At 57.8% G+C, this 25507-nt stretch overlaps 1 protein-coding gene across 3 annotated transcripts; it reads right to left on the bottom strand.

Moving 5' to 3' along the window:
* Nucleotides 1–10500: 10500 nt before the first annotated feature.
* On the bottom strand, nucleotides 10501–22578 carry LOC143842785 (uncharacterized). 3 transcript variants are annotated; one of them, XM_077347966.1, is made up of 3 exons: nucleotides 22444–22509; nucleotides 21774–21835; nucleotides 10501–19263 (listed from the first exon to the last, which is right to left on the bottom strand). In XM_077347966.1, the coding sequence occupies exon 3, from the start codon at nucleotides 19260–19262 to the stop codon at nucleotides 16236–16238; it is 3027 nt and encodes a 1008-aa protein (XP_077204081.1). In that variant the 5' UTR covers nucleotide 19263; nucleotides 21774–21835; nucleotides 22444–22509; the 3' UTR covers nucleotides 10501–16235. The 3 variants fall into 3 exon arrangements, with proteins under 3 accessions (XP_077204081.1, XP_077204079.1, XP_077204080.1); XM_077347964.1 differs by lacking the exon at nucleotides 21774–21835 and having other exon boundaries at nucleotides 22444–22578; XM_077347965.1 differs by lacking the exon at nucleotides 22444–22509 and having other exon boundaries at nucleotides 21774–22344.
* Between the last annotated feature and the right edge of the window lie 2929 nt (nucleotides 22579–25507).

Here is a 25507-nt window from a genome sequence, read left to right as displayed (position 1 = left end):
CTACGCCTCCAGAGGGGCTGCTGCACAGATGCCCCCCCCTACACACACACACATACACACTCCCCGCTGCCCCCCCCCCAGCCAGGCAGCTGTGATACCCACAGCCCAGGTAGGGACTGGAGGCTGGGGGTGAGATAGGGGGCAGCTTTCCCCAGAGCAAAGGAAGTGTCTTAGGCAGAGGTTGAGGGGGGACATGATGCCCTCTCTGACTGCCCCCAAATTTCCAGGAATGTCCTGAGACAGAGTTGGCACCCCTGAGTTCTTGTAGGAAGGGTGAGAGAAACTCCAGAAAGAGGCAGACACATCAAAGAGGGAAAGGGATGCGGGGGGGGGGGTCCATGTTGATAGGGCCTCTCCTGGGGATCCTCCCTGCTTCTGTGCAGCCCACCCACCCCCGCCAAGAGGCTGAGGAGCAGATTGTGTCCTTGATGCAGCCAGAACTCCAAGGCAAAGCTGGGATGGCTGGTGTGGGGGCTGGAAGCACCAGGTCATGCCAGGCCACCTCTGCAACCCTGCCAGGGGGGGGGGGACACCCAAAGTCCTGGGCAGCAAATCTAGACCAAGCAGAGAGAGGAGAGGGTAGGAGAGGGGAGGGGCTGCCATGCTGAGGCCTCCTGGTGGGAAGTCCTTTTCTTCTCCCCTTTGCTCATCGAAAGGGGGAGGCAGTAAACGTGTCCTTATCGGGGTGTCGTCTGCCCCTCCCTCCTGCCTTTTGCTGCTGGACCGTTCTTATCTTTGGCGGTTCCACAGTTGGCAGGTCATATTTCAAGCTGATAAATGGAGGCAAGTGACAATTAAAAATGCCCTCCCACCCCCAGGAAACCGAAGGCAGCCTTGGTCTGACTCCAACTTTGGTGCTTCCTGGAGCCCCAACAGGAGAATCTTCCCCAGAAGTTGCCCAGCCAGCAGCTCTGTGCTTGAAAGGCCAGAGTGCTTGGGGGGGGGGGTTAATGCACCTCTTTCTTTCTTTCTTTCTTTCTTTCTTTCTTTCTTTCTTTCTTTCTTTCTTTCTTTCTTTCTTGACCTCCTTCCTACCCCCACCAGGCTCCTGAGCTGGGGGAGAGGCAGGGGGTGGCAGTGCTTCCTCTGGTGATGCCCTTGCTGATCTTGCCAGCAAGACAGAGGTTAGGTTACTGCAAGGGGCAGCAGTATTTTGGGCTGCACTTTAGGATTGCCTGGAAACAACATCTGGGACCCAATTCTGCGCCAGGAGGCTGGCTGGAGGGGGTCCCAGTGATGACTCACGCCAGTCTTGGACCTCCTACACTGGCTCCATAGAATCATAGAATCTTAGAGTTGGAAGGGGCCATAAAGGCCATCTAGTCCAACCCCCTGCTCAACGCAGGATTAGCCCTAAGCATCCTAAAGCATCCAAGAAAAGTGTGTATCCAACCTTTGCTTGAAGACTGCCAGTGAGGGGGAGCTCACCACCTCCTTAGGCAGCCAATTCCACTGCTGAACTACTCTGACTGTGATCATTTTTTTCCTGATATCTAGCCTATATCATTGTACTTGTAGTTTAAACCCATTACTGCGTGTCATAGAATCATACAGTTGGAAGGGACCATACAGGCCATCTAGTCCAACCCCCTGCTCAACGCAGGATCAGCCCCAAGCCCAAAGCATCCTAAAGCACTCCAAATGGACTTCTGGGCCCAATCCAAGGTGCCAGGGTTGCCCTTTAAAGCCCTTCGCGACAGGGGACCAGCATACCTTAAGGACCACCTACACACACAGGAAGCTGCTGTAGACAGAGTCAGACGCTCAGTCCACCCAGGTCAGGCTGGCAGCCGCTCCCCAGGGCCTCCAGCAGAGGTCCTTCCCATCACCTCCTTCCTGAGCATGTCCTGAATCTGGGACCTTCTGCACGCCAAGCAGAGGCTCCAGCACTATGCCACATTTCGGTCGGCCGGCCAGCCCCCCCTCCCCCCCCTGCCTACTCCTGTATAAACTGACTCCGTCATGCTTCACGTGCCCCTGCCACCTGAATCTAGACAGGGAGCCACCCGAGGAGGGCCTTCTAAGTCAAGGCACCGAACCTGTGGAACTCCTGCCTAAGGCAACCTGCCTGTGCCCTTCTGCCAGGGGGTTAGACTGGCACCTACTCGAGGGGTGAGGGGTTTAAGCCCTGCCCTCTGCCCCTTCCGCCTTTAGGTCTGGGAAAACGGGGTCCAACAAATTCAAACCGCCCAGAGCCGTAGGGAAGGGCGGTATAAGAGGAAACATATTAACGAAACGCCAAGCACAGATGGCAGCAACCTGAGCAAAGATCCAAAGGAGAGCCGTGCGATGGCCCAGCCTCGTTCCCTACTGAGGCTCGTTTAAGGGGGGCTGCCCTTGTTTCCAGAAGCTGCCCTCTAGCTGAGGTGTGAACTGGTTTGTTTTATTTTATTTCATAGAATCACAGAATCATAGAACCCTAGAGTGGGAAGGGGCCATGCAGGCCATCTAGTCCAACCCCCTGCTCTACGCAGGATCAGCCCAGAGCATCCTAAAGCAATGACATTCTGTATTGTCAGGATGAGACCTGCGATAGCCAATGAAAGAGGATTCGGGTAGGAGCTCCAACAGGAGAGTGGAGGCAAACCTCGGTCTGCCCAGGGTTTCACTTCAGTTGCTTCAGTCTTGGTCATTTAATCTTAAGCCGTCCCCATTATCATCGGGAAGTGAATTGGCGGCACTTAACACATCATGCGCAGGTGCACGCACGGGCACCCCCACGCAGGCACAGATCTGGTTGGGCACGGTGGCCCGGCCGCAGGTGGTTTAGGGCCCCCACTGCATCCCCAGGAGATTGGGAGGGAGGCAGAGAGAGCCATGGGTCACCCACATGTTGATGACAACCAACCGCCAACCTGCGGAGGGTTTCCCAAGACTGATGTTGCAGAACAGAGGGGAGAGGATTGGGCCCTGTGGAACGCGACAGGACCCGTCCCACGCTGATGACCACGGCGATTCTTTGGGTCTGGCCTGTGTGGAATGATGTTGGCCAGCCCCCACAGAGCCTCTGAGGCCTTCCTCTGCCTCCAGGTGCCCCAACCAACGAGAGGGCGGGGCCATGGAGGCCATCTAGTCCCACCCCTTGCTCAGTGCAGGATCAGCCTCAAGCATCCAGGAGAAGGATCTGTCCAGCCGCTGCTTGAAGACCCCCAGTGAGGGGGAGCTCCCCACCTCCTTAGGCAGCCCATTCCATGGTTGAACTAGACTCCTAGAATCCTAGAGTGGGAAGGGGCCATGCAGGCCATCTAGTCCCACCCCCTGCTCAGTGCAGGATCAGCCCCAAGCATCCAGGAGAAGGACCTGTCCAGCCGCTGCTTGAAGACCCCCAGTGAGGGGGAGCTCCCCACCTCCTGAGGCAGCCCCTTCCACGGCTGAACTAGACTCCTAGAATCCCAGAGTGGGAAGGGGCCATGCAGGCCATCTAGTCCCACCCCCTGCTCAGTGCAGGATCAGCCCCAAGCATCCAGGAGAAGGATCTGTCCAGCCGCTGTTTGAAGACGGCCAGTGAGGGGGAGCTCCCCACCTCCTTAGGCAGCCCCTTCCACTGCTCAACTAGACTCCTAGAATCCCAGAGTGGGAAGGGGCCATGCAGGCCATCTAGTCCCACCCCCTGCTCAGTGCAGGATCAGCCTCAAGCACCCAGGAGAAGGATCTGTCCAGCTGCTGCTTGAAGACGGCCAGTGAGGGGGCGCTCCCCACCTCCTTAGGCAGCCCCTTCCACTGCTGAACTAGACTCCTAGAATCCCAGAGTGGGAAGGGGCCATGGAGGCCATCTAGTCCCACCCCCTGCTCAGTGCAGGATCAGCCTCAAGCACCCAGGAGAAGGATCTGTCCAGCTGCTGCTTGAAGACGGCCAGTGAGGGGGCGCTCCCCACCACCTTAGGCAGCCCCTTCCACTGCTGAACTAGACTCCTAGAATCCCAGAGTGGGAAGGGGCCATGCAGGCCATCTAGTCCCACCCCCTGCTCAGTGCAGGATCAGCCCCAAGCATCCAGGAGAAGGATCTGTCCAGCTGCTGTTTGAAGACGGCCAGTGAGGGGGAGCTCCCCACCTCCTTAGGCAGCCCCTTCCACTGCTCAACTAGACTCCTAGAATCCTAGAGTGGGAAGGGGCCATGCAGGCCATCTAGTCCCACCCCCTGCTCAATGCAGGATCAGCCTCAAGCACCCAGGAGAAGGATCTGTCCAGCTGCTGCTTGAAGACGGCCAGTGAGGGGGAGCTCCCCACCTCCTTAGGCAGCCCCTTCCACTGCTGAACTAGACTCCTAGAATCCTAGAGTGGGAAGGGGCCATGCAGGCCATCTAGTCCCACCCCCTGCTCAGTGCAGGATCAGCCTCCAGCATCCAGGAGAAGGATCTGTCCAGCCGCTGCTTGAAGACGGCCAGTGAGGGGGAGCTCCCCACCTCCTCAGGCAGCCCCTTCCCCTGCTGAACTAGACTCCTAGAATCCTAGAGTGGGAAGGGGCCATGCAGGCCATCTAGTCCCACCCCCTGCTCAATGCAGGATCAGCCTCAAGCATCCAGGAGAAGGATCTGTCCAGCCGCTGCTTGAAGATGGCCAGTGAGGGGGAGCTCCCCACCTCCTTAGGCAGCCCCTTCCACTGCTGAACTAGACTCCTAGAATCCTAGAGTGGGAAGGGGCCATGCAGGCCATCTAGTCCCACCCCCTGCTCAATGCAGGATCAGCCTCCAGCATTCAGGAGAAGGATCTGTCCAGCCGCTGCTTGAAGACGGCCAGTGAGGGGGAGCTCCCCACCTCCTTAGGCAGCCCATTCCCCTGCTGAACTAGACTCCTGGAATCCTAGAGTGGGAAGGGGCCATGCAGGCCATCTAGTCCCACCCCCAGCTCAGTGCAGGATCAGCCTCAAGCATCCAGGAGAAGAATCTGTCCAGCTGCTGCTTGAAGACGGCCAGTGAGGGGGAGCTCCCCACCTCCTTAGGCAGCCCCTTCCACTGCTGAACTAGACTCCTAGAATCCTAGAGTGGGAAGGGGCCATGCAGGCCATCTAGTCCCACCCCCAGCTCAGTGCAGGATCAGCCTCAAGCATCCAGGAGAAGGATCTGTCCAGCCGCTGCTTGAAGACCCCCAGTGAGGGGGAGCTCCCCACCTCCTTAGGCAGCCCATTCCATGGTTGAACTAGACTCCTAGAATCCTAGAGTGGGAAGGGGCCATGCAGGCCATCTAGTCCCACCCCCTGCTCAGTGCAGGATCAGCCCCAAGCATCCAGGAGAAGGACCTGTCCAGCCGCTGCTTGAAGACCCCCAGTGAGGGGGAGCTCCCCACCTCCTGAGGCAGCCCCTTCCACGGCTGAACTAGACTCCTAGAATCCCAGAGTGGGAAGGGGCCATGCAGGCCATCTAGTCCCACCCCCTGCTCAGTGCAGGATCAGCCCCAAGCATCCAGGAGAAGGATCTGTCCAGCCGCTGTTTGAAGACGGCCAGTGAGGGGGAGCTCCCCACCTCCTTAGGCAGCCCCTTCCACTGCTCAACTAGACTCCTAGAATCCCAGAGTGGGAAGGGGCCATGCAGGCCATCTAGTCCCACCCCCTGCTCAGTGCAGGATCAGCCTCAAGCACCCAGGAGAAGGATCTGTCCAGCTGCTGCTTGAAGACGGCCAGTGAGGGGGCGCTCCCCACCTCCTTAGGCAGCCCCTTCCACTGCTGAACTAGACTCCTAGAATCCCAGAGTGGGAAGGGGCCATGGAGGCCATCTAGTCCCACCCCCTGCTCAGTGCAGGATCAGCCTCAAGCACCCAGGAGAAGGATCTGTCCAGCTGCTGCTTGAAGACGGCCAGTGAGGGGGCGCTCCCCACCACCTTAGGCAGCCTCTTCCACTGCTGAACTAGACTCCTAGAATCCCAGAGTGGGAAGGGGCCATGCAGGCCATCTAGTCCCACCCCCTGCTCAGTGCAGGATCAGCCCCAAGCATCCAGGAGAAGGATCTGTCCAGCTGCTGTTTGAAGACGGCCAGTGAGGGGGAGCTCCCCACCTCCTTAGGCAGCCCCTTCCACTGCTCAACTAGACTCCTAGAATCCTAGAGTGGGAAGGGGCCATGCAGGCCATCTAGTCCCACCCCCTGCTCAATGCAGGATCAGCCTCAAGCACCCAGGAGAAGGATCTGTCCAGCTGCTGCTTGAAGACGGCCAGTGAGGGGGAGCTCCCCACCTCCTTAGGCAGCCCCTTCCACTGCTGAACTAGACTCCTAGAATCCTAGAGTGGGAAGGGGCCATGCAGGCCATCTAGTCCCACCCCCTGCTCAGTGCAGGATCAGCCTCCAGCATCCAGGAGAAGGATCTGTCCAGCCGCTGCTTGAAGACGGCCAGTGAGGGGGAGCTCCCCACCTCCTCAGGCAGCCCCTTCCCCTGCTGAACTAGACTCCTAGAATCCTAGAGTGGGAAGGGGCCATGCAGGCCATCTAGTCCCACCCCCTGCTCAATGCAGGATCAGCCTCAAGCATCCAGGAGAAGGATCTGTCCAGCCGCTGCTTGAAGATGGCCAGTGAGGGGGAGCTCCCCACCTCCTTAGGCAGCCCCTTCCACTGCTGAACTAGACTCCTAGAATCCTAGAGTGGGAAGGGGCCATGCAGGCCATCTAGTCCCACCCCCTGCTCAATGCAGGATCAGCCTCCAGCATTCAGGAGAAGGATCTGTCCAGCCGCTGCTTGAAGACGGCCAGTGAGGGGGAGCTCCCCACCTCCTTAGGCAGCCCATTCCCCTGCTGAACTAGACTCCTGGAATCCTAGAGTGGGAAGGGGCCATGCAGGCCATCTAGTCCCACCCCCAGCTCAGTGCAGGATCAGCCTCAAGCATCCAGGAGAAGAATCTGTCCAGCTGCTGCTTGAAGACGGCCAGTGAGGGGGAGCTCCCCACCTCCTTAGGCAGCCCCTTCCACTGCTGAACTAGACTCCTAGAATCCTAGAGTGGGAAGGGGCCATGCAGGCCATCTAGTCCCACCCCCAGCTCAGTGCAGGATCAGCCTCAAGCATCCAGGAGAAGGATCTGTCCAGCCGCTGCTTGAAGACGGCCAGTGAGGGGGAGCTCCCCACCTCCTTAGGCAGCCCCTTCCACTGCTGAACTAGACTCCTAGAATCCTAGAGTGGGAAGGGACCATGCAGGCCATCTAATCCACCCCCTGCTCAGTGCAGGATCAGCCTCAGGCATCCAGGAGAAGGATCTGTCCAGCTGCTGCTTGAAGACGGCCAGTGAGGGGGCGCTCCCCACCGCCTGAGGCAGCCCCTTCCACTGCTGAACTAGACTCCTAGAATCCCAGAGTGGGAAGGGGCCATGCAGGCCATCTAGTCCCACCCCCAGCTCAGTGCAGGATCAGCCTCAAGCATCCAGGAGAAGAATCTGTCCAGCTGCTGCTTGAAGACGGCCAGTGAGGGGGAGCTCCCCACCTCCTTAGGCAGCCCCTTCCACTGCTGAACTAGACTCCTAGAATCCTAGAGTGGGAAGGGGCCATGCAGGCCATCTAGTCCCACCCCCTGCTCAGTGCAGGATCAGCCTCCAGCATCCAGGAGAAGGATCTGTCCAGCCGCTGCTTGAAGACGGCCAGTGAGGGGGAGCTCCCCACCTCCTCAGGCAGCCCCTTCCCCTGCTGAACTAGACTCCTAGAATCCTAGAGTGGGAAGGGGCCATGCAGGCCATCTAGTCCCACCCCCTGCTCAATGCAGGATCAGCCTCAAGCATCCAGGAGAAGGATCTGTCCAGCCGCTGCTTGAAGATGGCCAGTGAGGGGGAGCTCCCCACCTCCTTAGGCAGCCCCTTCCACTGCTGAACTAGACTCCTAGAATCCTAGAGTGGGAAGGGGCCATGCAGGCCATCTAGTCCCACCCCCTGCTCAATGCAGGATCAGCCTCCAGCATTCAGGAGAAGGATCTGTCCAGCTGCTGCTTGAAGACGGCCAGTGAGGGGGAGCTCCCCACCTCCTTAGGCAGCCCATTCCCCTGCTGAACTAGACTCCTGGAATCCTAGAGTGGGAAGGGGCCATGCAGGCCATCTAGTCCCACCCCCAGCTCAGTGCAGGATCAGCCTCAAGCATCCAGGAGAAGAATCTGTCCAGCTGCTGCTTGAAGACGGCCAGTGAGGGGGAGCTCCCCACCTCCTTAGGCAGCCCCTTCCACTGCTGAACTAGACTCCTAGAATCCTAGAGTGGGAAGGGGCCATGCAGGCCATCTAGTCCCACCCCCAGCTCAGTGCAGGATCAGCCTCAAGCATCCAGGAGAAGGATCTGTCCAGCCGCTGCTTGAAGACGGCCAGTGAGGGGGAGCTCCCCACCTCCTTAGGCAGCCCCTTCCACTGCTGAACTAGACTCCTAGAATCCTAGAGTGGGAAGGGACCATGCAGGCCATCTAATCCACCCCCTGCTCAGTGCAGGATCAGCCTCAGGCATCCAGGAGAAGGATCTGTCCAGCTGCTGCTTGAAGACGGCCAGTGAGGGGGCGCTCCCCACCGCCTGAGGCAGCCCCTTCCACTGCTGAACTAGACTCCTAGAATCCCAGAGTGGGAAGGGGCCATGCAGGCCATCTAGTCCCACCCCCTGCTCAGTGCAGGATCAGCCTCAAGCATTCATGTTGCCTGTGGCATCGAGGGTTTTTTTTTGGGGGCAAGCCCTCTTCTGGGGGACTCTACATGTACTCAGAGGCATCCCACTTCTTTGCCTTGGCACCCCCCCCCCACTGCCCCTCTTTGGGACTGGGCTGCTCTCTTTGCTCCCTTGAGTGTTTCTAATTAGGCAACTGCCATTGCTTGGGAAGAAGAAGGGCACAAAAGAGGCTCCGAATTGTGCAAGCGTGGGGGGGGGGGGCAGGGGAGGCACATCAATTATTCATGGTGGATAAAATGACCCCCCCCCCGGGCCCCTTTGTGCGCGGTCTGCCTTGTGACTGTGTCCAGGCCTTTCTCTTTACAAGCGAGCGGCAGGTAGCCCAACGTGCAAGTCCCTTTCCCATCCAGCCGGGGCCTCCTTTGTGTGGGCAGCCGCGGCCGGGAAAGGCCACCCTCCTGCCGGGGCTCCGTACCTGGGCCTTTGTGGCTGAGGCCTGGCCTGAGTGAGGTTCCTTTTCGGATTACCGCAGTCCGCTTCGTGCAACAAGGGACCTTTAACCGCCTCCGTGGCCGAGGGCTTTCTCTGCGGCGCTGGGGGGCTCCGGAGTCCCCTTCTGCTGCCCGGGAGGGCTTGGGGGGAAGGCACGCCGGGCTGGGTGGCAGCAAGGAAGGCAAGCCTCAGGCCCATCTCGGTCCAGGGAGGCCGGTGGAGGGCAGGGGCAACTGGGGCCAGGACTGACCCCGCTTAGCTGGCTGAAGCTCAGAAGAGGAGGCACAGAAGAGTCTTCCCAAGGGAGCCTCCACAGAGGTGTGTGTAGGCCCCAATCCTACGCATGCCTGCCCCAATGCACTCTTACTTCCAAGGACAAGTTCCCTGGCTGTGGCCCACCCCTCCACCCCTTGGCCAGAGAGCCTCTTGCAGCCGGAGGGAGGGAGGGAGGGAGGGCCGGCCTCTGTTGGGAAGCCTCAGGGTCCTCCCTTGGGGAACTGCCCGGCAGTCAGAGGCTGCCTCTGGCTGAGACTTGGCCTCTTGTGGCAAACGGCCCCAACAGGCTTGGGGGGGGTGAGGGGAGGCGCTGGTACATCGCATAGCACTTAGGCTGGCTCTGGGTTTTCCCAGGCAAGAGGCCTTCTGAGGAGGCTTGCCTGGTCTCCCTCGGAATTCCTCTCCAGGGCTGGCCCTGCTTGGCTTCTGAGGTCACCCAGGACAGGGCTAGCCTGGGCCACTCCAGGCCACGGCAGACTAAGGGAGGTAGCTTGGCTTGGCCGGCCTGCCCATCACGGGCCCATCACGGGCTCCCTGGCTGCTCTTGCTCCCAGGGCTTAGCTTCGGGGCTCGGCCATCCAGCTCAGGGCTTCTGATCCTCTGCTCTAGTCGCGAGCCAGGACCGGCCGAGTTTGTGGTTCGGCATTCTGTGAAGTATGACCCTTTGGGAGTCTTGACCGGGGGGGGGGGTGCTCCCTTCCTGGCACTGTCACCTCACAGGGGCCCAAAGCCTCCCAAGGGAGGGCCCAGGGACCGTCCATCCTGCTTCCCCTTCTCCGTGCTCCCAGGTGGGCTGCTTGTCCCTCTCCCACGGCAGGAACTCCAGCCGTGATGGGGAGGGAAGGGCTCTTGGCCCACTGCCGGCAGGTAACGCCAGGTCTGGTGGCTGCCTGGCTGGCATCCCATCCACAGCTCTGACGCTCTGTTCTCCTGCCACAGATCGGCAAACTTGGCTCCCCGTCCTGATCGGTTGTTAGCCTGTTTTTTCAATTCATCTGGCGGCCTTGATTTCTGCTTTTATAAAACTTTGTCTTAATTTTAGTCTGCTGGGTGTTTATGTTTTTTGTCTCTGTTGCCATAAACCTTTATTTATTTATTTATTTTATTATTATCTTCATATACTGCCCTCCCCGAGGGCTCAGGGCAGTTTGCAGAAAACAGGGAGGATACAATTAACACATGGTAACAGGTAACAGTAACAGCAGTAATATATTAACAATAATAATTTAACATGATAATAACAACGATACATAAAATAGAAAGCGTAAGAGCCTCAGCTCAACTCTTACTGGACCCTGTGGGCAACCGATTAATGTCGGTCGTAGAGGGTGGGGGGGGGCTTGAGGGCCAACTGGAAGTGGTGGTTTGGTCAACCTCAACCAAATGCCTGGCGGAGGAGCTCCCTTTTGTTCCTTTGCGTTCCTTGTCCTTTGCGTGCTCATTGGATGCCTTGCCCTGGTTTTAGATTTTGCAGCCTGCCTTAAGTCTCAGCCAAGAAGAAGTACAGGCTGGAGGAGAATACATCCAGCTGTAAATGCAGCGTGAAGGAGGGAGATGGCCTTACAGGCTGGCCAGAGTGCCTGAGCCCCCAAATCTCCCCCCTTGGACATCCCCTGGGGGATGCCTGTGGGGCAGAGTCCAGCCTGTGCAGGCCAAAGGTCCAGCATCACAGCAAGGCTCCTGTGGGGCCAAGTGGAGAAGCTGAAAGAACCCTCCAGGCCATGGGGGACGCAGTGCGTGCTGCAGGCCTGGGAGGGAGCCAGCTCTTCTGGTTGCCTTCTCTGCACGGAGGAGAGCCTCCAGTCCGGGGCCTGCCCTGGCTTGCTCCTGTGCAGTGGAAGGGGCATGCCTTCTCCAGGGCCTGAAGGACAAATCCATCTGGCTCTTGTGGGAAGTGGCCGAACGGCTGCCGGAGAGCCAGAAGCAAATCAGGAGAGCAGCGGGGGATTCTCTCCCTGCAGGAAAGAGCCGCCAGACCAGGCAAAGGGGACGGGGCCTTTTCATCCTGCCATGCAGGAGAGCTCCCACGTCCCGCTGCTAGGAATTTGTCGGCCCTTTTTCCTTCTTGACAAGAGCGGCCGGGCCCAGACGACTGCCCCTGGGGATAACTTGATTAAGGCCGGGGGCTGCAGACATGGCTCCACGGAGCACCTCAAAGAAAGGCCTGCCCCCGGCCCTTAACCTCCCCCCAGGAGAGCCACTTGATCTGTCAATGCAGAAGCCCCCCCCCCCTTCATACAAATCGGTCCCCACTCACATGTGCATCCCTCCTGGGGTGGGGGGGGGCTTGTCTCTGCCTACCCGAGAAGCATTCTAGGCCGCAACACGTCTGCCTGGCGGAAGAATCAGGGCCACGCGAGGAACTCCGAGGTGACCTTGAGAGGGGAAGAGGCAGGGCGGGGAAGGGCCAAACAGGGGCCATTGGGGGGGCGTGGAAACAGTTCTGCATGCCTCTGGTTTCGATAAATGGATGATGAATTATGCAATCCGCTAAATGGCTGCAAGGAGCCGGATTTTCTGCTACCAAAGAATTGACCTACACATAGCTTGGAAAACATTCTGTTAATTGAATGAAATGTCCTCCTTCTCTAGCTGGTTAATTTAACTATGCTGTCCCATGAGATGTGAAAAAAAACCTCTCCCTTTATCCTTGCAACAAATCCCTGCACAAGCAATTCCTTCCATGGTGAAGATTCTCTTGTTTGCAGCATGGCCGGCACTGGCTGGTCAGCCCAGGCCTCGGTCCCTGGAGGTCAGCGGGTGGCAACACCACCAGGCCTGTTCTGGCCAGCCCGGGCCCCTTGACCAGGAAGAGCAGGGCCATGCACACATGTGCTCTCCTGACTGAAGAGCCACACTGGTTCCCACCAGAAGGACACCCCTCTTTGCACTGGGTGGAAGGCCAGGGAAGCAGAGGCAGGACAGCAGCCGTGCCCCTCCGCCATGTTTGGCCTCCCGGCCCTGCCCAGAGGCTTCTGGCTTCCGGCCTCACTCTGTGCTTCGGGTCTGTTTGGCTGGTCCTAATAAAAGGCATGGTGTGGATTTCCTTCTGGCTTAGGATTCCTCCACAAACACACACACACACAAACACCAAAACAGGGCTCCAGCCAGAAAGCAGCGGAGTCAATCAAGGTCACATTTCTGCGCTGCCCGGTCCCCTACGCCACAGGGCTGCCCCTCGGAGCAGGTCCAAAGGGAGACAAAGCCCGAGGGGGGGGGGCCGCAGTGTCTCTCCTCTCCCGCCATTGTCCCTCGTGGTGCCCGGGGGCCGCCCTGGAAAAGAAGGGCTGCTCCTGGGGCTCAGGGGAGTTCCTAATTGTCCCCAGCCAACAAAGGGCCTTCCTTGTGGCCGGCCTCATTGCTCAGCCCTCTGAAACGCTTGAGCAGAGTCCCTATTGATTCACATCCCGAGGGAGAAAGCTGCTTTCCCCCACAGAGCATGGCCCATGCCCTGGGGGTGTCCTAGTCTGCCTCCCCAGGCATGATGGGGGATGTGCCAGGATGCCTGGCTAGCAAGCAGCAAGAGAGAGGTTCCCAGCGTCTCCCTGCCAGGCGTCCCTCTTTCCCCTTCGGCCAAGTCCCGCAAGGTCAGCCTCACCCCTTCCCATGCGGAAAGGAGGCCCAAGCACCGTGCTGGAGGGATTACCCTCAGCCACATTTGTCAGCAGTCTGGGGGATACCTGATCGCCCTGGAGGGTGACTCGGGCAAGGGCAACAACTGGCAGCGGCCCAAAGGGGCAGGGGTCAGGGGCAGCCTAACGGATCGGGAAGGGATTACTGACCAGCCCCTCCCTGCTGCTTGCGACTGGTCAGCACGCAAACCCGTATGACGGCTGAGTGCTGAACTTGGATCCCAGCTCTTGCCCTGTTGCTCCCTGACCTGGGGCCAGTCACATGGTCTCGGACTAGCCTACCTCACAGGGTTGTTGTGAGGGTAAATGGCAGAGAGAAGGACAGGAGCTGCTTTGAGTCCCCGTTGTGGAACAAAGCGAGTTAGAAGTAGAGTCATATGCAAACTTTGCTCAGCCTCAATTCCAGATCATTTACGAAGGAGTTGAAATGCACCAGTCCCAATGAAGGGGGGGGGAGGGCTGCTGACATCCCTCCATGGTGAGGACGGCCATTGACTCTGACCCTCGGCTTCCTGTTGGCGAGCCCAAGAGGGCTTGTCCCCTTCTCCCCTGACTCAGAAGTTGGCCCAAGAGCTTTTGGGGTGGGATGTGCGTGGACGGGCCCAGGAGAGGGGCAGGATGCCTGCAGGAGCTCCCCCACCCCACCCCGGGGCTTGGCCTGAACATGAACACCACAGACCAGCTCCAAAGAGGCTGGGCCTGGAAGCAGGGGGGGGGCTAGTTTTCTTTATTTGCCCCCCACATTCTCCCCAGCAGCAATCTCTCCTTCTCTGCTCAATCCTCACAACCACCCTGTGAGGTGCTTGAGCTTGTGTGGCAGAGGAGGGGCTAGAACGTGGCCTGGCCCTCTCCTGCTGATGGCTCCCCGGTGGGGGGAGCAGAGGGTCTCCCCTCCCACTGCAGGGCCCCAGCTCTCAGAGGCCATGCCCCTCCGTGGGTCCCTCCTCAAATCTAGGCCAGAGAAGGCCGCAGCTCACTCATGGGCACGTGCTGGGTGGAGCGTGTCCGCAGCAGCCACAACAACACCCAACAGGCAGCCTCTCCAGGGGCTGCCCTTGTGCTCCCGGCCCAACTCAGGGTGCAGGTGGTCACCTGGCCCAGGATCCTCTTGGCTCCTCTGCCGGTCGGGGGGGGGTAGATACTGCGGCCCTCCGGGAGGGAGGGAGGGAGGGAGGGAGGCAGCCATCCAAGAGATAGCACTGAGGAACAGCTGGGGAGGGGGTCAAGCTCCTTCCAGCTTCCCACACCCTGGGCTGCAACCGGGTGGCTATACAGTGCGCCCCCCCCCACACCCACCCACCCACGCAAGGATAGATCAGAACCACATGGCAGGGCTTGTGTGCGGTGCGTGAAGCTGGGCCTTGGGCCAGAAGCTCTGGAGCAGTGCCAGCAGCTCCCCCTCTCTTTCCCCAGCGCAGGTTCCCGGGCCAGGGAATGGCTGGGCTTCAGCTCCCAAGTCAGCCGGCTCCCGGCCTTCTTCCGAGGCAGCGTGGCCATCTGCAGCCCAGGCACAGGCAGAGAAGAAAGCCAAATGCTCCCAAACACGGCACACGTGCAAACTCCACCAGGGCGCCTTTGCCCAGGAGCTGCGTGTCTGGCCAGAGTCCCACAGCTGTGGCCGAGCCAGCAGCCTCCTTCCCCACGTGCTGCTTCTGTGGGGCTGGGAGCACAGCATTTTGACCCCGGCAAAATCAGGAAGGCCCCGGGGGACATGTGACGCGGGCAACTGGCAAGAGCAGGGATGCCCAGCCAGGGGTCCCTGGGAGCCGAGTCAGAATCCCCAAGGGGCCCCAGGCCCAGATTTAAGCAGCAGACCTTCCCGCTGCCTTGTCAGTCTTGGGCCTTCTGCTTCCCTGCTTGACGTCCAGCACCCATCCTGTTCACTGGCAGCCTCTGGGTCACACCTGGGTGTTCTCATGTCACCTCCACCCGTGAACTGGCCCTGTAAACGCAGCCCGTGTGCCAGCAGGATGCATCTCTCCAAGCGACCCCGGCCGGCCGTGGGCCCTGCAGGGGGGAAGGCAGGCAGAAGGGGCTCTTGGCTGGGAGCGAGGGGCCGCCTGCCGGTCTAAGGTGTTAAAACTGAGGGTCCAGGGGGACACTGGAAGGGATTCAAGCTCTTCATTGTGACCACAGAGTGGTGCTACAAGAACCAAAGAAGCCCACAGCCGACCCCAACCAGCCCCCCACTAGATCTTCCCACCAGTGCTCGCTATTGGTCAGTTTCACTTTAGACCGACTGGATTCGGCAAGTGGGATCTGTCTATTTGATTTCTATACCGCCCTTCCATGTGGCTCAGGGCGGTTTACATACAACATCATAGGAGGATACATGGAACGAGTCAACAACATAGTCAAATACAACAATAACAACCCAACAGTAGTTCTAAACAACACAACTTCAGTGATTCCCAACAATAACAACATAACAAGAACAGAAACGTAGCTGAACCCCCTAGAGAGGTCAGGCTGCTTCCGGCCATGGAGGGGATGTCTGAGGGGGGACCTGTGGTCAGTCTCAGGCAAATGCCTGGCGGAGGAGCTCCCTCTTGCAGGCCCTGCGGAACTGTGGGAGTTCAGGCAAATCCCTGATCTCTGCAGGGAGCTCCTTCCACCAGAGAGGGGCCAGGAGGACTCATTTCTATCCCCTTGTCGGAGTAGACATGGGCTCGCAAACCTGCTCTCTGGCGCTCCCTGGCGGCTGCCGGCCAGAAGGCCTTTCATTGACAAAATCGCAATCCACAGTTTCCGCGGGGAGGATAAGGTGACCAGATTGTCCCACTTTTGGAGGGACATGTGGGGGTACCTGGAAAATTGTACTTATGTTGAAATTTTAAAAATATATATATTACAATACTATTTTTGCATTCTATGCATTCTATGAAACTTTTTGTTGCTCCATATAGACCAAATTTTTAATCAAGTACCCCCCCCCCCCCGGTCAATGGTGTCCCACTTTACCAATGTTAAAATCTGGCCACCTTGGGGGAGGGGTAAAACGCAAGTGGATTCCTGCTTGCAGATGCGGCAGGGTAAATCTTGCATTTGCGGCCCTCCTCACGGGGAGACCCCTCCTGCATTTTCCTTCTGCGAGCCCCCCCCTGCCCCCGTGGTCTTTTGCCTCCTGAGGAGGCTGCCTTGGAGGACAGGCAGCAGGGGAAGGACAATCGGGGGAGGGCAAACCACAGCTCTTGCGGGCCAGAACGCCCAATGCCAGAGAGCGATGGGCAGGAGGCCACTGCACACACCCCCCCCCCATGCTGCCCCTCTTCTCTCACTCTGGCCGCGTCTGCTCAAAGCGTCTCCTCCCTGGGCTGGATGCTCTTCAGCTTAATGGGCACGGAGGGCAGGCCTTGCAGGGGCGGGATGCTGCACAAGCCGTGCAGAAACCTGGCCCAGGCGACCGTGCAGCCCAGTCCCACCAGCAGCATGGAGAGGTACAGGGTGAGGAAGAGGGGGCAATGCCGGTGAGCGGGGCTCAACGAGTAGCCCCAGGTGTGGAGTAGGGATGTGAAGGCAGAGGTCCGAGAGTTTGGGGGCAGCATCCGTGGCGGGCCGGCAGAGGCCAGAGCTGTGCCAGACGAGCAACGGGTCACAGGCCGAGGGGTGGTTGGGTACACAGCTGCAAGGGGAGTCTGGGGCTGGGTCACAACCCAGGCGGACTGTGGGGCTGCCCTGGAGGAGAAGGTGCCTGCTTCTTCCGTGGCCGGTTCTGCCATCGAGCGGCCCGAACGGCCTTCCTCGGTGGGGCTGGCAGGAGGCCAACACATCTGCCCAGTTGCTGGGACAGCCCCCACCCACACGGAGGATGCCTCCCAGGCCAGCGGTGTGGTGGTCCCAGGTGACGTGGCCGGTGGTTTGTGGGTGCAGGTGGCTACCTCAGGAGTGGCTGTGGATGTCCTTGCTGAAGGGCCAGTTGGAGGGGTTGAGACAGACCTGACCCCAACTGCAGAGACCGGGGTGGTTCCGGGCAAGGGCATGGGACTTCTCACTGGCATGGTTCCAGGGGCTGCAGTTTGGCTCTTGCTGGCAGTGCTGACTTGGGGGGTGGCTGTGATTTTGTGGGCTCCCATGAGGGTGGTCGTGAGCGGAGGAATGATGGCGGTGGGCGTGGTTTCGGAGGGCGTGGTGGCACCAGTGATTTGCGGAGTGGGGGTGATTTCAAGGGTGGTCTTGAGGGTGGTCGTGGGCGGTGGAATGGTGGCGGTGGGCGTGGTTTCGGAGGGCGTGGTGGCACCAGTGATTTGCGGAGTGGGGGTGATTTCAAGGGTGGTCTTGAGGGTGGTCGTGGGCGGTGGAATGGTGGCGGTGGGCGTGGTTTCGGAGGGCGTGGTGGCACCAGTGATTTGCGGAGTGGGGGTGATTTCAAGGGTGGTCTTGAGGGTGGTCGTGGGCGGTGGAATGGTGGTGGTGGGCGTGGTTTTGGGGGGCGTGGTGGCACCAGTGATTTGTGTAGTGGGGGTGATTTCAAGGGTGGTCTTGAGGGTGGTCGTGGGCGGTGGAATGGTGGTGGTGGGCGTGGTTTTGGGGGGCGTGGTGGCACCAGTGATTTGTGGAGTGGGGGTGATTTCAAGGGTGGTCTTGAGGGTGGTCGTGGGCGGTGGAATGGTGGTGGTGGGCGTGGTTTTGGGGGGCGTGGTGGCACCAGTGATTTGTGGAGTGGGGGTGATTTCAAGGGTGGTCTTGAGGGTGGTCGTGGGTGGTGGAATGGTGGTGGTGGGCGTGGTTTTGGGGGGCGTGGTGGCACCAGTGATTTGCGGAGTGGAGGTGATTTCAAGGGTGGTCTTGAGGGTGGTTGTGGGCGGTGGAATGGTGGAGGATCTCTCATCAGTGGCGGCCGTGGTAGCAGAGGCTGGGGCTGGAGTCTTGTAGATTGTGGAGGGGACACCGGGAGTCGTAAGGGATCCTGCGACTGAGGGGGCTGCCAAGGTGAGATAGAGAGGGGGGGTTGTTGGGCAGAGGAGCTGATCTTCAGCCAGCCCCCGAACCTCCCTCCCAGCCAGGTCCTCAGGGCTCGCACACAAAACCCTGTGGGCATCCCGCACGTTGGGCGGGGGGCTCCTCATCCAGCGATGGAGGTAGAGGAGATGGCAGTCACACCTCCAGGGATTCCCGCCCAGGTCCACGGAGGCCAGTTTCCTCCAGGAGTCAAACAGACCCTCCGGGATGCTCCCCAGTTGGTTATTGGAGGCCCTGAAGACCTTTAGTTTGGGGAGGGAAGAATTCTGCAGGCTGCCCAGAGAGGAGAGGTTGTTCGTCTCCAGACTGAGTTGCTCAAGTCGGTCAAGCCCCAGGAGGGCCCCTTCGGGCAAACTCGCCAGCCGGTTCCGGGACAAGGTGAGCTTAGTGATGGCCGTGAGGTTGGCAAAGACCCCTGTGGGCAACGTCTGCAGGCTGTTCCCACTCAGGTCCAGCTCCTTGAGTAGAGGCATTGGGCCAAACACCTTGCTGGGGAGCCCGTGGATCCGGTTGGAAGCCAAGCTCAGCAGCTTCAGCTTGCTCAGTCCGAAGAAGGCCTCTTCCGGGAGGGCCTGGAGCCTGTTGTCGTTCAGGAAGAGCTTCTGCAGGTTGGGGAGGCTCTTCAGCAGGTTGGCAGGCAGGCGCTGGATCTTGTTCTGCTGGAGGTTGAGCTCCGTCAAGCCCGGCTGGTTCTCCAGACTCCCCTCTGGGAGGCTGGAAATCTCGTTTTCATACAGCCGGAGAATTTTCAGCTGAGTCAGGTGCTTGAAGGCATCCTTTGGGAGAGCTGAAATCTTATTTTTGGCCACATGCAGGGTGGTGAGTCTGGGGAGTCCATCAAAGATGCCTTCAGGGAGAGAAGGAATCTCATTGATATGAAGGTAAAGGTCTGTCAGGCTCTGAAGACCGTCAAAAAGACCCTTCCCAATCCCTGTGATGTGATTGTCACGCAGGGTCAGTCTCTGCAGAGCAGGGAGATTTCGGAAGACACCCCCCGGGAGGTGGCCTAGCTGCGCCCCAGAAATCTCCATCTCCTCCAGTTTCCCCAAGTTGTCAAAGGCGCCCACCTCGATGGAGCGGATGGCGTTCCCAATAAACAGAAGTTTCACCAGGTTAGGCATGTTCCTGAAGGCCCCCGCCGGGATGCTGAGAAGGCTGGTTTGTACGAAGAACATTTCGGAAATGATGGGAGGAACTGACTTGGGAATCTCGGTAACATCTCTTGCACTTGTGTAGACATCCTGGTTGTCTCTGGGGCAGCCGTACTCCTGGACGCTGCTGCAGGGCGTCTGGCTGTGCCCGGTTCCCCAGAGGAGGAGGAGGAGGAGGTGGAGGAGAGCAAGGCCTGGGCAGGGCTTCATGCTGGGAGAAGAGAACAGCAAAAGCCATTGGGAATTCTTTTGCATCCTTGTTTGTGTCACGCTGAACAGAACAGCACCAAATGTCACGAGCCCCCAAGTGTCTGTCCTGCCTAGGCAGGCATCCGGCCTCTCACCCTCCCCTTCCTGCAGTTTGGCCTCAGGGGGGCCACTGCAAATGACCAGCCCTGCAGAGACACCGAGTTCCCTTGGCAAGTCAGACCCAGGTTGCTTCTGCCCCAGAATTCTTTGGCAGAGCATTTCAAAGGCAGCTCCACACAGCACTTGTATCAAATTATTATGTTCCCTGAAAGAATCCTGCAGCCCTGAAATTCAGCAAAGGCTCCCTTTTCCCCTGCTGCTCTCTGTGGTTTGCCTGGTCCTTTTCAGAGCTGGCTCAGTCAGTTCCTGTTCTTCCCCCAAGCAGCCCCAGCAGCCCTGAACCGAATCAGTAATCTTTATTTGTTAGCTCTTGTTCGATGGAGGAGAACTTTAACTGCAGGTATTTCTCTTCACAGCTAAAGCAATCACTCACTCATTCCTTTTATTATTTCCTGTTGTGATTTTTATTTATGTTTTAATTTGTAAACCGCCCTCCTGCCAAAGTGGATTCAGGGTGGTGGACAATGTGGGCACAATAACACCGTTTAGTTGCATTAAAACCATTCTAAAGGAATTCCAAAATTTCGGCCAGAAGCATAGAAGTCAGGCCCCTGGGTGGGGCGCGGTACAAGAGGGAGGCCAATCTGACCCGAATAGAGATGGGAACCATTTTACTGGCCTTGACTGCCACCGTCAGCCCGATGAAGAGCTCCTTTTTACGGGCCCTGCAGAACTTTTGCAATCACAATAATATTAAAAACTAAAGGAAAAATTAACTAGTGATTGCTCTGGCTGCAGAGAGAGAGAGGAGGAGCTCCCTACCTCTCTCAGGGAATGAATTTGGCATTTCAGAATCAATTTAAGAGCACCCTGCCCCCCCCCAGGGAACTTCAGAAGGAGTTGGCTCTTAGATGCCTCTTTTCTCTACCCGAAGGAGTCTCAAAGCGGCTTACAGTCGCCTTCCCTTACCTCTCCCCACAACAGACCCCCAGTGAGGTGAGTGGGGCTGAGAGAGCCCTGAGATTCCTGCTCGGTCAGAACAGTTTTATCAGTGCTGTGGTGAGTCCAAGGTCACTCAGAAGAAGAAGAAGAGTTGGTTCTTATATGCCGCTTTTCCCTACCCGAAGGAGGCTCAAAGCGGCTTACAGTCGCCTTCCCATTCCTCTCCCCACAACAGACACCCTGTTGGGTGGGTGAGGCTGAGAGAGCCCTGATATCACTGCTTGGTCAGAACAGTTTTATCAGTGCCGTGGCGAGCCCAAAGTCACCCAGCTGGTCGCATGTGGGGGAGCACAGAATCGAACCCGGCATGCCAGATTAGAAGTCCGCACTCCTAACCACTACACCAAACTGGCTCTCAGCGGGAGGACCACTGTACAGGGCCCCAGTATAAAGGGCGGTCCCCCTGATAAATCACAGGGCACTTCTTGGAACAAGTGCCCTTTAAGGTTAAGAGCTGCCCTAAACAAAGTGTGCCAAAGAGCTAGAAACAGAAACCAAGGCCCTCTCTGTGGCTGCGTGGTCTCCAGAGCGGGTGGGGCCAGGTGAAAGGGATTTCCCAGTTTGCCTTTCAGATGTTCGGCATGTGTGGGCCTGATTCCAGGGAGACAGCTACCTGAGGGGAGCAGGAGTTCGGGGCTCCCTCGCCCTTCCCATCCTGGCCCTTTCCTGAATTCAGGAAGGTCCTGTTGGCCTTGGTGACCCTGCTGAACAGAAGCAATCCTAGGTGTGAGCCTGCTTCAAATTGATCCTCCTCAGGGGAGATGCTCAGAGCAGAGGGCTTTGTACCAGATCCAACTGGCTCCCTATAGAAGCTCAGAGTTATAAATGACAGGAAGACAGCTCTAAGGAAAAGCTCAGCATCTGCAACTAAGAGGTCGAGGGTGGGAAAACATAGTAGGAAGAACAACCTCTGAGGAAGGTCAACTGCAAAATGGGCTTGCCTCTGGAACGGCTTGTCCCTGCTGGTTACAGGAGCCATTCTGCGGGATCCCCAAGGCCAGGACAAGCCTAAACTCCAGGTATAACAGGTGTTCTCAACCTGGGAGTCGGGACCCCTTTGGGCGTCGAACGACCCTTTCACCGGTTGTGGCAGGGCAAACAGTTTGGCCGGAGGGGGCGCCATCCACACAACAGCCTTGCGGGGTAGATCAAGATAGAGCGTTTGTCAGTCTGGAGCAGCGGAAAAGAGTGAGATTGGCCTGGTGGGACAGAACTGAACTGAGAAATCTTGGAGAAAACCTAGTTTCTATATAATCATGAACAATGGATCTTCACACCATTGGACAGTTTTGATTTTATTTCTGGACACTTGAAGAATTTTAAGTTTGGGGGTCACCACAATATGAGGGACTGTATTGAAAGGTCACGGTATTTGGAAGGTGCTAGACCCAGGGATGGTTTGGTTCTCGCCTCTTTACATTGTCATCCCGGTTTGTGGGTCCTCTGAAGGGTCTGAAGCTCAGGACCTGCAACTAAGAGGTCGGGGGTGGGAAAACAGCTTGAAAAGGGGCTCCCTCCTCCCCGGCACAGAAGTGGGAGGAAGGGGCTCTGGCCATGGGACCCCAGAGGAGTGTCTGATTTGGCAAGCCCAGCTCTGGTTGCTTCCAGGCCCTCCCAGACAAACAGAAGCCCCCAAGAATTGTAGCTGCTGCAGGAGGGGGGCGAAGGGGGGCCAGGGCCCACCCAGCATCACCAGTTCTTGGAAGCTAAGCTGGGCTGTCCCTGGCTTGGGCGGCTGACCCCCAAGGAAGCTCAGGGTATGGAGTGGCCAGGCACGGCCAGCCCTCTCTGGAGCCTTCAACCTGGGGGGTTGCCAAACAGAACTGCTCCTTGGGGGCCAAAAAGGAGAGCGAGAGAGGGAGTCCTGCCCAGCTCTCCGGCTGCCCCTCCTCCCAAGGGCAATGAGGGGGTTCTCCAGAGGTCGTGCCAGGTCCCCAGCTGACCACGGAGCAGCCGTCCTTCCAGCCCCCGCCAAGCTCTCCCAGGCAGACCAGCTCGCTGTCTCCTCCACCCCCTGCCCCTGCCCCTCCCATGCCCATGCCATGCCTCCAGAAGTCACCCCACACTGGGCCCCACTCACCTGTCTTTGCCCCTGGGCATTTTGCTGCACGGGTGCTGCTGTGGCTGCCCCGGTCCTTATCTAGAGGAGGCCTCCCTCTCCGGGCAGGGTGGGGGTCTGATCTGCTCAGGGCAGCTGCAGCTTGTTGACGCTCCACACCCAGCTCCAGGAGAGATAGCGGGTGCTGGCTTGGATCCAGAGCCCGGCTTCAGTCCAAGACTTGAGGCTGCTCGCAGAGCCCCAGGGCCAGAGGTGCCTCAGGGAGCACAGCTATGGGTGGACACCTCTCTAGGCACAATAGAGCTCAAGTCCAGGTCTTGGACTCAGGCAGGGCTCAAGTCCTGGTCTTGGACTCAAGGCAGGACAACACCCAGAGAACCTGGCTTGGGGGGCAACAGAGGGGGGGTCTGGCTCTCCTCCCAGATGTGGAGATCTGCTGGACAGCAGTGGTCTCCCTCCCCACCAGCCCCCTCTCTGGTTCTGTGATCTTGCTGTTCCACACGATATTCTTGTTGACAAGCTGGTAAAATGTGGTATGGATCGATGGATTCTATCAGGTGGATCGATAACTGGCTGACAGATCATACCTAGAGGGTACTTGTTAATGGTTCAGTGTCTTCTTGGAAAAGAGTGACAAGTGGAGTTCCCCAGGGATCTGTCCTGGGGCCTGTGTTGTTCAACATACTTATAAATGATTTGGATGAGGGATTAGAGGGGATACTAATTAAATTTGCAGACGATACTAAACTGGGAGGGGTAGCAAACGCAACTGAAGACAGCAACAGAATACAGGATGATCTTGATAGGCTCGAGAAGGGGGCTAAACTGAATAAAATGTTCAATAGGGACATAAGTAAAGTTCTGCATTTAGGTAGGAAAAACCAAATACACCAATATAGGATGGGGGAGACTTGTCTTGGCAGTAGCATGTGTGAAAAGGATCCAAGAGTCATGGTAGACCATACATTGAACATGAGTCAGCAGTGTGACTCAGTGGCTAAAAAGGCAAATGGGATTTTGGGCTGTATCGTGTCCAGATCCCGGGAGGTGATGGTACTGCTTTACTCTGCTCTGGTTCGGCCTCGCTTGGAGTCCTGTGTTCAATTTTGGACACCCCAGTTGAAGAGGGATGTAGATAAACTGGAACGTGTCCAGAGGAGGGCAACAAAGATGGTGAGGGGTTTGGAGACCAAGATGTATGAGGAGAGTTTGAGGGAGCTTGGTCTGTTTAGCTTGGAGAGGAGATGACTGAGAGGGGATCTGAGAACCATCTTCAAGTATTTAAAAGGCTCCCATATAGAGGATGGAGCAGAGTCGTTCTCTCTTGCCCCGGAGGGACTGACCAGAACGAATGGGATGAAATTAATTCTGAAGAAATTCCGTCTAAACATCCAGAAGAAGTTCCTGATAGCTAGAGTGGTTTCTCAGTGGAACAGGCTTCCTCGGGAGGTGGTGGGTTCTCCATCTTTGGAAATTTTTAAACAGAGGCTGGATAGCCATCTGACAGAGAGGTTGATTCTGTGAAGGTTCAAGGGGGTGGCAGGTTACACTGTCAGTGATAGGGTTGTTGTTGACCTGCATGGTGCAGGGGGTTGGACTAGATGACCCAACTCTATGATTCTATGATTCTCTGCCTTCCCTCCAACATCCAGCATGAGATGCCAGTGTCCCAAGAGAGAGCCCCCTCAGCAAGACCCCTGGAGCAAGCTGGGGGGGGGGCAAAATGGGGTCTCCTGCTCCAGCCCCCCCCCCACCACCACCACTGAGTGCCTCTTCGCAAGGAGCTCTCCAGTGAAGTAGAGGGAGGTGGTGAAGGTAGGTTGGAGGTGGGCGTGCTTTTGGCTTGGCAGGATGAACTCTTCCCGCTGAGTCTTTGCTCCCCCCCACACACTGCCCCAGACATCAGAACAGAAGAGAAGTCATGCTGGATCGGGCCAGTGGCCCATCCAGTCCAACACTCTTGTGTCATTCAGTGGCCAAAGCCCAGGGTCCATCAGGAGGTCCACCAGCAGAGCCAGAACTCTCCCACAGGAACCCTCCCACTGTTGCTCCCCCCCCCCCAAGCGCCAAGGAGACAGAGCATCTCTGTCCCAGGCAGACTGTTCCATCTTGACCCTCGGACTCTGAGCCAGAAATGGGCCTCTACTCCAGATGTTTCTCCCCCCTTGCAGCTGTCCCTGCTTGTCACTGCCACCGCTTTCTGCCGCAGGGAGTGCCACACTTTGTCACTCTTTGGGTAAAGAAGGACTTCCTTTTGAAGAAGCAGAAGAGTTGTTCTTATAGGCCGCCTATCACTGACAGAAGGAATCTTAAAGGGGCTTCCAATCGCCTTCCCTTTCCTCTCCCCTCACTGGGCCCCCTGTGAGGGAGGTGAGGCTGAGAGAACTGATATTCCTGCTCGGTCAGAACAGTTTTTATCAGTGCTGTAGGCCAAGGTCACCCAGCTGGCTGCATGTGGGGGAGTGCGGAATCAAACGCGTCTCCTGGGCCCTCCTAACCACGACCTGCAGCTGGCCTGCTCCTAGCTCTTTGTCCTAAGCCTCCTGCTCATCATGCCTGAGAGTTCTTGCATTGTGAGAGAGGGAGAACAGTCCTTTCTTTGCCACCTTGTTTATCCCATGCACAATTTCGTAAACGTCCATCCCCTCCCTCCAGCCACCCCTCTGTTGCTGTTTCTCCAAGCTAAAGAGCCCTCCCCTCTTTTTTCGCCTTTCTTCCTAGGGGAGGTGTTCCATGCCCATAAGTCTTTTTGCTTCCCTTTTTCGCACCTTTTCCAAGGCTGTAATGTCTTTTTTGAGGTATGATGAGCAGAACTGCAGATGAGGCAGTGCCAAAGATGTCTACACAGACATACAATATCGGCTGATTTGTTTTCCACGCCCTTCCTGATTGCAGTCAAACACTGAGTTGAAGTTGATACTTTCCCAACCGAGACTCCAAGATCTCCCTCCTGGTCAGTCACCGCCAGCTCGGACCACCCATCCTGTATCTATAGTGGGGATGGGGATTTCTGGTTCCAGCCTGCCTGAGTTTGCACCTCAATTCCCACCCTGGCGCCCACAGATCCCTCCGGAGGAACTCACGG

This window comes from Paroedura picta, chromosome 8 (assembly GCF_049243985.1).
Source record: "Paroedura picta isolate Pp20150507F chromosome 8, Ppicta_v3.0, whole genome shotgun sequence".
In the NCBI taxonomy this organism is placed as follows: Eukaryota; Metazoa; Chordata; class Lepidosauria; order Squamata; family Gekkonidae; genus Paroedura; species Paroedura picta.
This window is presented reverse-complemented; position numbering and strand designations above follow the sequence as displayed.